Source organism: Rhinichthys klamathensis, unplaced genomic scaffold, assembly GCF_029890125.1.
Source record: "Rhinichthys klamathensis goyatoka isolate OS25496 unplaced genomic scaffold, OSU_Roscu_1.1 h1tg000011l_1, whole genome shotgun sequence".
NCBI classification, from domain to species: domain Eukaryota; kingdom Metazoa; phylum Chordata; class Actinopteri; order Cypriniformes; family Leuciscidae; genus Rhinichthys; species Rhinichthys klamathensis.
Window position 1 is genome coordinate 6169800 of NW_026606564.1, and position 13372 is coordinate 6183171.

A 13372-nucleotide genomic window follows, 5' to 3' on the forward strand; every position below is an offset into this window, starting at 1 on the left:
AATCCCATAGACTTACATTGACAGAATGTTCATGAATTTGAATCTCAACTGTCAAATTCGCGCCTCTCTCTCTCTCTCTCTCTCTCTCTCTTTCATTCTCTAACTCTCTCTCACTCTCATTTGACTTATTTTATCAAGCAGCCAATAAGTAATGACCTAAAATCTTCATAGCCACAGCCTTGCAAACACTTACAGCATTATAGCAACTACACACAGTAAAAAACGGCCAAAATTTTGATAGTAACATGCTGTTTTCCATTAAAACAGCAATATACCGTAGAAAAAAATGCATTCTGGGTGATATTTGTCATTTTCAAGAAAGTAGCCTACAGGAATATACTGTGAATTAACAGCGCTCAAAGTCGACACTTAGAGGCTGTGTTCCAAATCACACCCTATACCCTCATTCACTATTCCCTACATTAGTTCACTAATATAGTCCACTTGACTGAGTGAATAATTTCATAGTTAATTCAGTTAATTTTCAGACACTGATGAACACCTGCTGTTAACAAGCAGAATCACTGAAGGAAAGAGGAACAAGAAAAACAGAATAAAAAGATGAAATCAACTAAATATAAAATACATTAAGGCTGCGTCCCAATATCTCCCCTTACCCTAGATTTCTGCCCTAACCCTTGTTTTTGCGCGTTCTCGTGTAGGGGTAGGGTGTCCCAATACTCCAAAGAGCAAGGGGGAGTGCTATTCTCCCCTTAAAATCAACCCTCAAAACATAGTGCGGTCCGATGCAGGCTTAAAACGAAGTGGAAGATGAAATTACCCAGGACACCTTGCGAACTCAGCGAGCAAATTTTTCAACTAAGATGGCGGACACCGCTGGAAAGGAACAATTTTATTTTAAGTATATTTTCGCAAATACGCATGTTAAAATGTCGAAATATGTTGGAATATGTTAGTTTGATGCACATCCAATGGACTGTTGAGTTTTCAACACTAATGTTAGAAAATATTTCACGAAGCTATCTGACGATGTTCATATGATATCTGCCGAGTGCTTCAAAAGCAAATCAAATATACATCTGATCTGGGTAAGTTAGTTAATCTAATTTTATTTTCGATTTTGGCTTCCAAGGATTATAAAAAGAAGATATGTGAGGTAAAATTATTCAAAACTAGCCGCGTTCGTCTAGCGCATCATCTTCCCTTCACAGCGCGCTGTCATTTCTCTCTAAACCCAAACCTAACGTCAGAATCAGCACTGAGCACAATCGGTGATTGTTGTAAAGTGCAGTGTCTGCGGTTTCTAAATTGCGGGACGTTGGTGGTAAAAACAGCTACTAAAAGCACAATGATCCGCGCAAGAGACGTTGCCCCGGTACCTATGGCGGCGCGCGCGCGTTCGGAAACGGATTGCAACTAACGTTAGACAAGCAAACTTTGGGTTTTGTGTGCGCTTCTAAACGATCAGATACAAACAAATATATGGCAAAATTACTGGAAATGCGTCTTCTATATTCCACATGTCTTCTCTGTTGATTCATCAGATGTAGATAAACGAAAACAGCCCACACAACAGGCAACACAACTGGAACCGGCAATTTTATGAATGAAAATAGTAGTAGAAGTAGTAGACACTTTGACGCTGCGCGTGACGTATTGAGGATTGCCGCGCTAATTTGCATATAGTGGTGTCCCATTTCATAGGGAAAGATCTTCAACTCCACTTCCCTCGTTGAGGGGACTTTACTTTCGAGGGCACTCAAAACCAAGAAGTTTTAAGGGGGGAGAAATGGGACAGGGCCTAAATCTCTGAATATCTTAGCAGAGGAGGGTTAAACTCCACAAACAGCATTACCAGCTTCGCTTATTACTAACCAGTTTGAATTTCTTTCTGTCAGGCGTCTACAGAAGGTCTTATTAAAAGGTGACAGAGGTTTAGATGTCATTTTATTTTCATTTGATGTTACCATAATGGTGATCAGTGTTTGCTTTAGTTGGGCTCTTGACCCTTGAATATTAGTTTTTCTGCGGTAAATCACCTGTTTGTTAATGGTCACAATCATCATCTAGTGGCCCAATTCACTGATCTCTTTTGTTGTCTAATGTATTTATATGGGTGATGTTTTGTTTTTTTCGATTATGGTATCACTGTGATTTTACAGATTGAGATCTAGTAGAGTTTAGACAACCAGAAAATCTGAAAAAGTTTATGCTCAGAACATTTTGAACTTCTATATCAGCCAAACACACACAGACATCAAGGCGTTTGAATCTCAACAATGGTGACAATCAAAATCTCATGCTACAATGCATGTTGGGTACCAGCATAGTACAACAAAATCGATAATGAATAAATTATACTGCTGAATTGTCTGGTTCTTTTCTTTAATTTTAACTTTTTGCTTTTATTTTTGCTGTTATTTTTTTGTGTTGACTTTTAGTAGCGTGTTTTGTGATCTTAAGATTTGATGTTATCTTTTTTGTTAATTGTCACCATTGTTGAGATTCATGATGTCTGTGTGTGTCTAACTAAGGCCGTAGTTCACATTTTTTTAGTGAATGATGAGTTTTAAAAAATCCTTCATAACTGATTGCACAGCACAGCATCTTTTGCACAGTGTAGTAATATAAACTTAGGCTGTATTAAAACAACACATTTTTGATAAGGGATTAGACAGAATGAGATCGGTGATCCAAACATTATGTGATGACATCATAATCAGCAACACCTGGTCTCATTTTTGTTGGCTTTGTTTCTGCCACAACAAATGTGTCTTGAAAACACACAGTTACAGCAGCCAAAGAAAAACTAATGTTAAAATCAAAGGTATTGACTTTTGATAAGGGTCACTGATCTCCATAATGGTAATGTCAAATGAAACAAAACAACATCTAAACCTCTGTTCATTCTCAATAGAAATGTCTGTAGACGTATGAAAAAATAAATAAAGTCCATCTGGATAGTAATAAGTGAAGCTGATAATGCTATTTTTTGGAGTTGTTTAATCCTCCTCTGCTGAGATCTTCAGAGATGTGATGTCTTCTGTGGCTGAAGTCAGTTGTAGTTCTTGTGTTTCACTTTTTTATCTTCTTGTTGTTCCTCTGTCCTTCAGTGATTCTGCTTGTTAACATCAGGTGTTCATCACTAATGCTCAATCATCAGTTAATTAATCACTGGATTATATCATTAACTTCAACACTGCTTCAGTGTTACTCCAACACTCTATAGTGTGGACACACAAGTGTTCATTATAAAACTGAAGATTTTGCAGTGGGGTTAAAAGGGTTAAATGTGTCAAATACATTTAAAAAACAGAGTGAAGCGTAATTTAACGGTAATCAACTGCAAAAACAGCAATTTACTGGCAACCACAGCTGCCAGTAGATTACCATAAAATCAAGGAAAAACAGTAATATACTGTAAAATGTCAGTCAGATTTACTAAACGAAAGAAGTTAATTTCACTGAAATATTAGTGAAAGTTCATAGAAAAAAGTTATGCGAAGTCAATAACTGATAAGGAGAGTAAATATTAAACTGAAGTGTTTTATGATGATATAGGAGAGACCTGTTAGTTTATTTAATGTGTTTTGTGGGTCACCATTGTGCTGGAGAGGAGAGCCTGTGCTTCAGTCAAAGATGAGCAGAAAAACGCCGATGTAATGCTGCCAGTTGCTTTATTTAAAAGCAGTAACTGTGTAGTTGTTGATGCAGTGACAATCTCCTTACATTAGCACATACATGTGTACTACTGTTCACTAAATACAAACTGCAAAGATTTGAGTTAAAGTCATGTTTTTAATTAATTCACTATTAATTTACACTATTATTAGGTGTTTGCAGTTTTAAATTAAGAGATATTAATTTTCAGTGGACTATCAGTTCACAGTACTATCAGTATAAATACTAGTTTTTAAACTCAAATTGTTTGAAGCAATCGGTTTCCTAAATGATATGAGACTTTTTTCTATGGTATTTTTACGGTAACATACTGTAAAAAAAGGAGAGCTGTAAATTAACGGTAACGGGCTGTTGCCTTTTTCACCTTTTTTCACCTTTGTTGCCATTTGCTTTTGGCTTGCTTAGTTGGGGACATTAAATTTAACATTTAATTTAATATTCAACAATAATACTGATCTGCCTGCATTAACACTATTATATGAGAACTGAACTGAGCTGGACGATGACATCACTGTTTTCTCCAGAGCGATTATATAACTGAACTAAATGAATAACTTTTTTTAACAACAAAATGAAACATCACTGAACTTAAGCTGGACTGTGATGCTATTTTACTCTGGAAACAAACTTTGTTGCATTATTTCCCTGTTATCTCTGTAAAGCTGCTTTGAAACAATCTGTATTGTAAAAAGCGCTATATAAATAAATGTGACTTGACTTGTAAATTAACAGTACATTCCTGGCAACCACAGCTGCCAGTAGATTACTGTTATTTTACAGCGCAATTTTTTACAGTAAAAAAAATATACAAAAATAAATGAGAGGGAGATGTATGCATTAGAACATCATAGAGACACGTGAGTTTGGCTCTTTTGATTTGGACTATTAGCCTATTAGTTTAACCCCGCTAACTGTCTGACCATAGCCTAGCAACCATTTAGAGCTCCCTAGCAACCATATAACATCATGAATAAGTCATCTGTCAGCACTAGAACATTATACAGACTTTGGCTCGGCTCGACTTTGGCTTTGGCTCGACTCTCTTGCTGTCACTTCCATCACGGTAGCGACTCTCTAGTGCAGAATTTTTCAATGGCAAGAACCAATCACATTTTCTTCAGAAAAATGTACACTGCCGTTCAAAAGTTTTGTATCGGTAAGATTTTTAATGTTTTTAAAAGAAGTCTCTTCTGCTCACAAAGGCTGCATTTACTGTATTTGATTAAAACTGCAACAAAAAAACAGTAATATTGTTAAATATTATGACGATTTAAAATAACTCTTTTCTATTTTAATATATTTTAAAATTTAATTTATTCCTGTGATCAAAGCTGAATTTTCAGCATCTTTACTCCAGTCTTCAGTGTCACATGATCCTTCAGAAATCATTCTAATATGCGGATTTGATGCTCAAAAAACATTCATTATATTATCAATGTTGTAAACAGTTGAGTACATTTTTTTCAGGATTCTTTTATGAAATTATAAATGTCTTTACTGTAACTTTCTGTACTGTAACTTGATGAATTAAAGTATTGATTTCCTTTATTTCTTTCCCCAAAAAATTTAAATAAAAATTGTTACTGACCCCAAACTTTTGAACATTAGTGTTTAATGTTAAAAAAGCTTTCTATTTCAGATAAATGTTGTTCTTTTGAACTTTCTATTCATCAAATAATCCTGAAATAAAAATTTAAATAACTGTTTTCAACATTGATAATAACGAGAAATGTTTCTTGAGCATCAAATCATCATATTCGAATAATTTCTGAAGGATCATGTGATACTGAAGACTGGAGTATAATGATGCTGAAAATTCAGCTTTGATCACAGGAATAAATAACACTTTACTATATATTCACATAGAAAACAGCCGTTTTAAATTGTAATAATATGTCACAATATTACTGTGTTTTCTTTTGTATTTGTAATCAAATAAATGTAGCCTTGGTAAGCAGAAGAGACTTCTTTTAAAAACATTAAAAATCTTACCGATCCAAAAATTTTGACTGGTAGTGTCTAGTTATTATTATTATTATTATTATTATTATGTTTAGGACATTCTTGTGAACATGCAATATACAGTATACTTGTATAATGCTTAAAACATTTCAGCATTGAACTGGTTGCTCTGTGCCCTCTGCATCATGGCGTTGATGTTTACATGTTATGCAGTGGGCATAAAAACATTAGCAATAAACATGGTTTGATAGTGTTATGGCATAGTGCTGGCTCAGCTAATGGAACTGCATAATACAGTCTCATCACAATAAAAGCTGATAGGTTGATGAGAGACGCCTCAGTGCATGTTCATACTGTGAACACTAGGTGTCGATCTTGGACCAATGCTTTGTATCTCTCAGTTTAAATGTGGAATTGCAAGGCTTGATACCTGTAATAATGCCTGTTTTTTACTGTATGCCTTAGTTAAGTGATTCTTGATGATCTCTGTTTGTACATTTATCACAGTGTCGTGGTCGGTTATATCTCAGCTCCGCTTCTGCATGGTTCAATTTGTAATTCAGAATTTGTACTTATCACATGGTGAGTTCATATATTGAGTTGTTACATCTCTTGAAATGCCATACACTTTGTTCAGCTGAAAGAAACTCAAACTATATATTACAAGTGTCATTTGGATGTTGTTTTTGCTCTAATTTACTAACATCGCTATCTCTTATCAGAAATACTGGAAACACATACAAAGTGGTTGACGCAACACTCATTATATTCATATTCAAATATTTATGTGAGTGTTATATAACTGAGCACAATTCGCAGAACACTAATGGATTTAGGTTGTAGGCGCATTCTCATGGTCTGTTGAGTAAACCTGTCCTTAACACTTGCTGGCAATCGATATTAGTTACGTTTTTTTGCAGTCCTAGAATTGCATGAGGAGCTCTCCTCTCCTGAGGTAATAAAAACAGCAGGTACTGTGACAAATGTCATGTACCATTCTGTCTCAAGAGCAGCTTTTGTGTCAGAGATTAATGAAAACAAAATACTCTGTGTCATTCGTTCAGAAATAGAGCTCTGAAATAGAAGTACTTTTTAACTAATAGGGTACATGTGACAACAACACCGTTGTAAATCTTCTCATCCATGACTTACTTCCATTACATTAAACAGTTCAGTAATTTATGGTAATTTATATTACACAAGTCTTATCTATCCCATCTACTAATTTTGTAACCAGATTCTATATGGTCTTTGAGGAATGGGTTATTCAGACCAAGTATCAATAAAATGAAGCACATCAGAGTGCCGATGTACTTGAATGGCATTGTGTTAAGCCCATGTTGATGCAAGGAGATGGCTGGAAGTGAATTCTTAGTCCCACATTAAATTTGGAAGAGGATGAAAGAGCTCACTCCCAAAGCAGAGTGAATCTTTAATGCTGCTTTTCTGCAAGAGGCAAGAGGCTTTTCGTGTCTGATCCACGTGATCCACCCACTCAGCGCCCGCAATGTCAGAAACCCGTGTATCCCCCTAAATGAGGACATGACCCCCCCCCCCCCCCCCCCCCCCCCCCCCCCCCCCTCCAAACAACCCCCCCAACACACACACACACACACATACAGTAACAAAGTACATTTACTAGAGTACTGTACTTAATCAAACTTTTTTCAGTATTATTTTTTTCTGGAAACGTGTGACTTAACTTCACTTGAAAGACAAATATCATACTTTTCACTATATTTCTATAGTTCCGAAAGTCGGTAATTGGTTAAAGGTTCGGCAATGACGATTCACAAACAGTCTTTTCTTTCTGCATTACAAATATTCAAATTATCACAGAAGTACTGGAATAAAAGTCTGCAAAAAGTTTTTTACAAAATGTGCAGAGAAGTAGGTCCCCAGGACCGGAGTTGAGAACCCCTGCTGTATCTCTTCAGTGAGGCACAGTCAAAGCATGACATAAATGCAGCATTGCAGTGTTATAATTGCAATAGTTAGATATGGCTGTATCTCTAAAGGGGAGGTGTTGTGTTATTGGATTAATTTCTAAAGTAGAACATCTCTACAGCGTGTTAACTTGTTACTAGTATTCTGCAGCAGTATGCACATTTCTACATCAGTGTTATCTTATGTTACTACATCACTTGTCAGTGTGTGTGTGTGTATCTGTTTGTTCTATCTACATAACATATTCATTTCTTTCCCGAACCAGCTCAACTAGAATTTTTCTAGCCCCCCACCTACCCCAGCTCCACCTGCCTAGATCAGATAGGGGGTTCTCCGTACTTTCCTTGCAGCAGCGCGCATTCTGTCCGTTGTATTTATGTACATGTTTCGGCAGTAGCCGTCACTTATACAGCAACAGCAACATAGCAGATCTAGACCGCCAAGACTAAACGTTTCATTCTTATCAATAAATGCTGTTTAAATATATTCCGAGGGTTGTCATTATACATACATCTAATCAAACACTAGTCTCACAGTGTCTCACTGAAGAACTAAGGTCTTCTACAGCACTGGGTTTAAGAGGGTATTCATATGTGAGGGTAATCAGTAAGCTGGCTGCATTCCCGGCTTCTTCTTTTTTTCAGACGGGATAGCAGTTTGGAAATTTAGTAGGGCATTTTTGTACAACAGTTAATGGATGAAAATGACATACTCGTGTGAAAAAGTGATTGCAGTGTGGGCGGTTAATGGATTGGATCAGCCAGACCTTAATATTATAGGCTGCCACATTAGCACCGAATACACTGAACAATTACAACAGTGACAAACAGGAGGATGATCTTTATCATTAGTGTGTTTTTTCAGTCCGACTAGCCTAATATAAAGATGGACGGAGGGATACATTAACCACATATCTGGCGATGAGAGGCAATGACAAGCAGAATTTGAATTGAAATTGTACTCTGTCACGGGATATGTCACATTCAAACATACATAATGAACCAGAGGTGACCATCTGTTCAGAGCCGATCCTGGCATCCCTGGGGCCCTAAGCAAAAATCTGTTAAGGGGCCCTCCTACCTGACCCATGAGCCATGTAAACCATTTGCCATTGCCACAGTCACACCTGACACCCCAGTTCTCCCACTACAATCCTCCCTCGTTTAGTTAGTACTAATGAAAATGTAATTCCTGATATCAGAAATAGACATTTTATATTAATATCAATAATTCACATTTTAAATAGTACAAATTTAATTATTGATATCAAAAATGCATCCTGTGAATTAATAAAAGCTAAAATGGCTTGCCATTGCATGTCACTGTGTTTTAAATGATAAAAGCAATAATTGATACTTAATGGTTATTATTTACTGATTGATGTGCATCCATATTGACCAGTATGTCCAGCCAATCAACATTTTAAATGCAATAGTCAATATCAATAGATTGCTTTCCATCTTGCTTTATTGCAGGGTTGTAACTATTCTGATTTGGAGACTTGATAATCATTGTCTTGTTTTAAAGTGAGCGCCTAATGAGGAGTGCCATAACGCCCATATTGTACTGGTAACTGGTCCCCATAGATTTTTTTTTTTCTGGAAAGTGCGCGTTACATTTCGTGCACGCGCATATGAACTCATGTTAACGCGCGACGCGGTTATCTTTTCCGAGCTGCAGTTTATAAACGAAAACCGTTGCCCTTTGTATTATCAAACGTAATATCATGAAAGTGCGTACACGAATTTAATTCATCGTGCTATTTATACGCCAAAAATGTTTTTTTTTTGCGTGCATATGCTACGCACTGTAAATCTCTTGGGTAGGATTAGGGGTGTGGAGTGCGTGCATATTACACGCCAAAAAGTGCGTATCATATGGCGCAAAAACTATTTTTGGCGTATAAATGGCACGAGAAATTAAATTCGTGGTATAAATACGCGCTTTCATGAGATCGGGCTGGAGACAGACAGATAGAGAGAGATGCACATCAACTTAACTTTACTGTTCTGTTCTGTGCTGACATCAAACTTGGAGAGGAGAGAACACAAGTTTACCTGATCGCTGTTCCCGCAATTCACTCACATGGTGTTTTTCTCTCAGTTTCTCTTTTCGTGACCAGAAGGATAGTTCCGCTTAATTATCTCATCGATGTTGTAAACTTTGATTGACGCGCTTTGACGCGAGGGGGAGGCGGGGCCTTGAGTAATTTGCGGGGCCCTACGCAGCTTGCGTAGTGTGCGTATAGGGAGGATCGGCTCTGCATCTGTTGGACAATCCTCCTCTGCCACCCCATTAATGTCTTTTTTCTCCTTTAGCTCGCTCTCGTTTACCGCTACAAATTCCTCATCCAAACCTCAATCACGTATGATTGCGTAGAGAGAGAGAGAGAGAGAGAGAGAGAGAGAGAGAGAGAGAGAGAGAGAGAGAGAGAGAGAGAGAGAGAGAGAGAGTCAAAGCCCATTGACTGTCTCACTGTCAGTGTACCACAGGCAGCGCTAGTCTCGATTTTACATTTTTACATTGAACAGTCCCTCGAATGGCTTCGCACGGATTCGCACAGTTCTCGTTGTGCTGGACACTTGACCTTTAAATTACAATTCGTTTTGAGCATAATAATAAATTTTGACGTGAGGAACAATGCGATGAACTCGACCAGAAGAACTATGAAGAGCTGTAAAATAATTTGGAGAGCGTTCAGTGAAGTTGTCACTCACATATACCACTATAGTGCCTGAGAACGCGCGTTCTTGTGACATGGGCTCCGTTTATTATCAGGATTCATGCAAAGTTATGTGGAATGAAGTAGACATGTGAATCATGTAGCAGTCGCTTGGAGGTGGAATCACGCGTCTGCTGTCTTCGGCACCTGGAACACCTGCGTGACAGGTTATCCACGTTCACATAGGACGTTTTTTTTTATTTATCTATATTTTTTTATTTTTGCATCTAAGATGGAGAGCGGAAAATGTGCTTTATATAATTTCACCAGTAGATCGTCTGAGAAGAGGATGAGATTTCAGTCCTAATTCACAGGATCCTCTGGATTTTTTTCTCTCGCAGGGAATCGGAATGAAATCTGTCTGAATTTAATTCCTTATCGTTTTATACATTAGCTATTCCCAGTTAACAGCTGCACGGGCTCGTTTTACTGACTACTCGAGATGGCTGCGATCGCCAGTTCTCTGATCCGACAGAAACGCCAGGCGCGGGAATCCAACAGCGAGCGGGTCTCTACCTCCAAACGACGCCCCAGTCCCAGCAAAGACCCCCGCTCTCTCTGCGAGCGACATTTCCTGGGGGTCTTCAGTAAAGTCCGCTTCTGCAGCGGCAAGAAAAGACCTGTTCGCCGGCGACCTGCAGGTCAGTGCTGGATGCTTTTTAAGACTACAGCCCCCACCCGAAGCCTCTACCGCAGTCTTCAGATCCGCTGGAGGAACATATATCCTCCACTGTATTTTATTGCAATGCAAACCCTCCCCAAAATCCCACCTGTTTCATAGCTCAAGTGTTGTCTATCGGTATTCAATCACCAAACGATTTGCCATCTTAACAATCTGAATGCACAAATCGTTTTATGTTTATATATATGATATCTATATATATATATCTATACATATATATGTTTTATTGATGTCATTATTACTGTTATCGATTAATTCAATGGTTGTCATTTTGATCAGAGGCTGTGCAATTGTTAAAATATCCATTTCTGCAAGAATGCAATTGACAAGTTTGCCCGTTATGTAGTGCAACAATGCAATTTTGTAATAGCTAGAATCCAGTGGCACTGCAGTGCACCAGGGCTTTCTTAGATGAAATGTTAAGTGGTAAATGTTTCCCTGATGAAAAATCCAGCAAACTGGCAAATGTGTTTTTGGAACATGACAGAACCATCTTGAACCAGCGACAAACCAGCTACCTTGGTTGAGCTGGATTTTCAGCTTAGACCAGCTAGAAACCACAAACACATTTACCAGCTGAAGCTGTATTTTCCAACAGGGACTGCTTTACTGCAGTGTAGGGAGGGATTGTACAGTTAGTTTTATTGATGGACATGGTCTCACTGCCCACTGAACCACGCTATCGTCCTTTTTCGGCTCACGGAAAACGGCACGAAGCGTGTGAAGCGATTTAAAAAAAACTACACAGCTTTCCTCTCTTCCTCCTCCTCCTCCTCCTCCTCCTTCAAAAAACAAAACAAAAACCTTCTCATGATGTAGGACAAGCGCATACCCTCTTCCCAAAATATGTTCAGTTATTTGACGGCTGTTGCTGTAGAATCTGTCTGTAAAAATGTTGTTTTTCCTTCTCCCCCGTAAGATGCGCCCTCGAAACCTCCACAGGTGTCCCGTAAGGGCGTCAGGCTAGGTCAGTAGCTCAGCCTCCATCCATGTGCTGTGTCTTCCAGTTTCCCACCCCATTTCGTGCTCATGGGGGACTAGCTCCTGTCTAACGGCAGTCGCCGATGTCTGCCTTGTCCTTGTAGTATGCTTCCGACTATTGTTCTATCTCTCTGTCTCTGTATTCTTTTTTATGTATGTCTTACTGTCTTCTCTCTGGCTCTCCCTCTTTTTTTTTCTTTTGTCCCTTCTTTACTCCCTCTGAGCCCCTCTTTTCGGACTCTCTCTACCTCTTATGTTTCTGTCCCCGTTCTCTGTCCCCTCCGTCTGTTTCCGTGCAGTGAGGCTCGTGTTTGCTCTGTGCTGCTGATGTGTTATGTTTCTCTTGTCAGTCGTGGTGACTTAAGTAGTCAAGGTGACCATTCACCATTTCATGATCATGGCATCATCTATCAACACATCCGATTGTAACTGTTTCTGTTTCTGGAATGAGGCAATATGGAACATGTATGGTTCAACAGAATTATACTGTATTTGCATTGTTTGGGAAAATATGCAAACAGTGTTGATAAAAATGTGACATGCATTATCTCAGGTGAATAGACACACGCTTATACATTAAGTGCATATATTGCTACATGAGTAGAGACTTGCATGTACACGAATCTCACAGAATGTGTCTGGAACATGTCCAAGTCATATTTGACCCCAAAAATCAAATAAGAAATTTCAATGTTTTTTTTTTTTTTTTACATCGTGACATTATTTTTAATGCCTCCAAATGTCTTATTTTTAATGCAAAAATGCATCCTCATAATGTCATAATGAAACCCTATATTTCATTTAATTATTATTATATTATAAATTATGTATACATCATTCATATTTGTTGTATTCTTTTAACCTTCCATTTAAAAAAATAGTAAAAAATAGTATTAAATAGGGGTGGGTGATATGACCAAAATCTTATTTCACTGTAACGATATACAGTTCTGTGCAAAAGTCTTAGGCACGTTCGTATTTTCACCCCAAATAAATGGTTTTAAGCCTGTTATTTATATCTTTTGTTATAGTGTGTCAGTAGGAAATATCAGTTTATATTTCCAAACATTTCTTTTGCCATTAAATGTTATAATCCAGTGAGATTTTTGTATGCACAAGGAGTCACAAGAAACAGAAAAAACTGAGACAGAATAAATCCAGAAGAACTGCGGCAACGTCTCCAAGATGCAATCCCGGACAGACTCGATGATGGTGAGATCAGATCTCCATGTGGATCAGACCGGCTGATGTCAGACTCCTTGTGTTTACAAAAAATCTCACTGGATTATTACAATTAGTGGCAAAATCAATGTTTGGAAATATAAACTGATATTATACTGACACACTACAGCAAACGATATAAATAACTTGTCTTAAAACTATTTTTTTGGGGTGAAAATACTAACATGCCTAAGACTTTTGCACAGTACTGTATA

General features: G+C 37.8%; 1 protein-coding gene across 3 annotated transcripts in view; it reads left to right on the plus strand.

Moving 5' to 3' along the window:
- The window catches only part of fgf12a (fibroblast growth factor 12a), a 79754-nt gene that overhangs the window by 18966 nt on the left and 47416 nt on the right, over positions 1 to 13372 (plus strand). Inside the window, exons 1-2 of one of the 3 annotated variants that reach the window (XM_056264777.1) lie at positions 10683 to 10909; positions 11873 to 11922. The exons of the other annotated variants lie outside the window; for them this stretch is intronic. Coding sequence (XP_056120752.1) covers positions 10716 to 10909; positions 11873 to 11922 — 244 coding nt within the window. The 5' untranslated portion in view covers positions 10683 to 10715. Of the gene's footprint in view, positions 1 to 10682; positions 10910 to 11872; positions 11923 to 13372 lie in introns of those variants that run through there. 3 annotated transcript variants of the gene reach the window in all.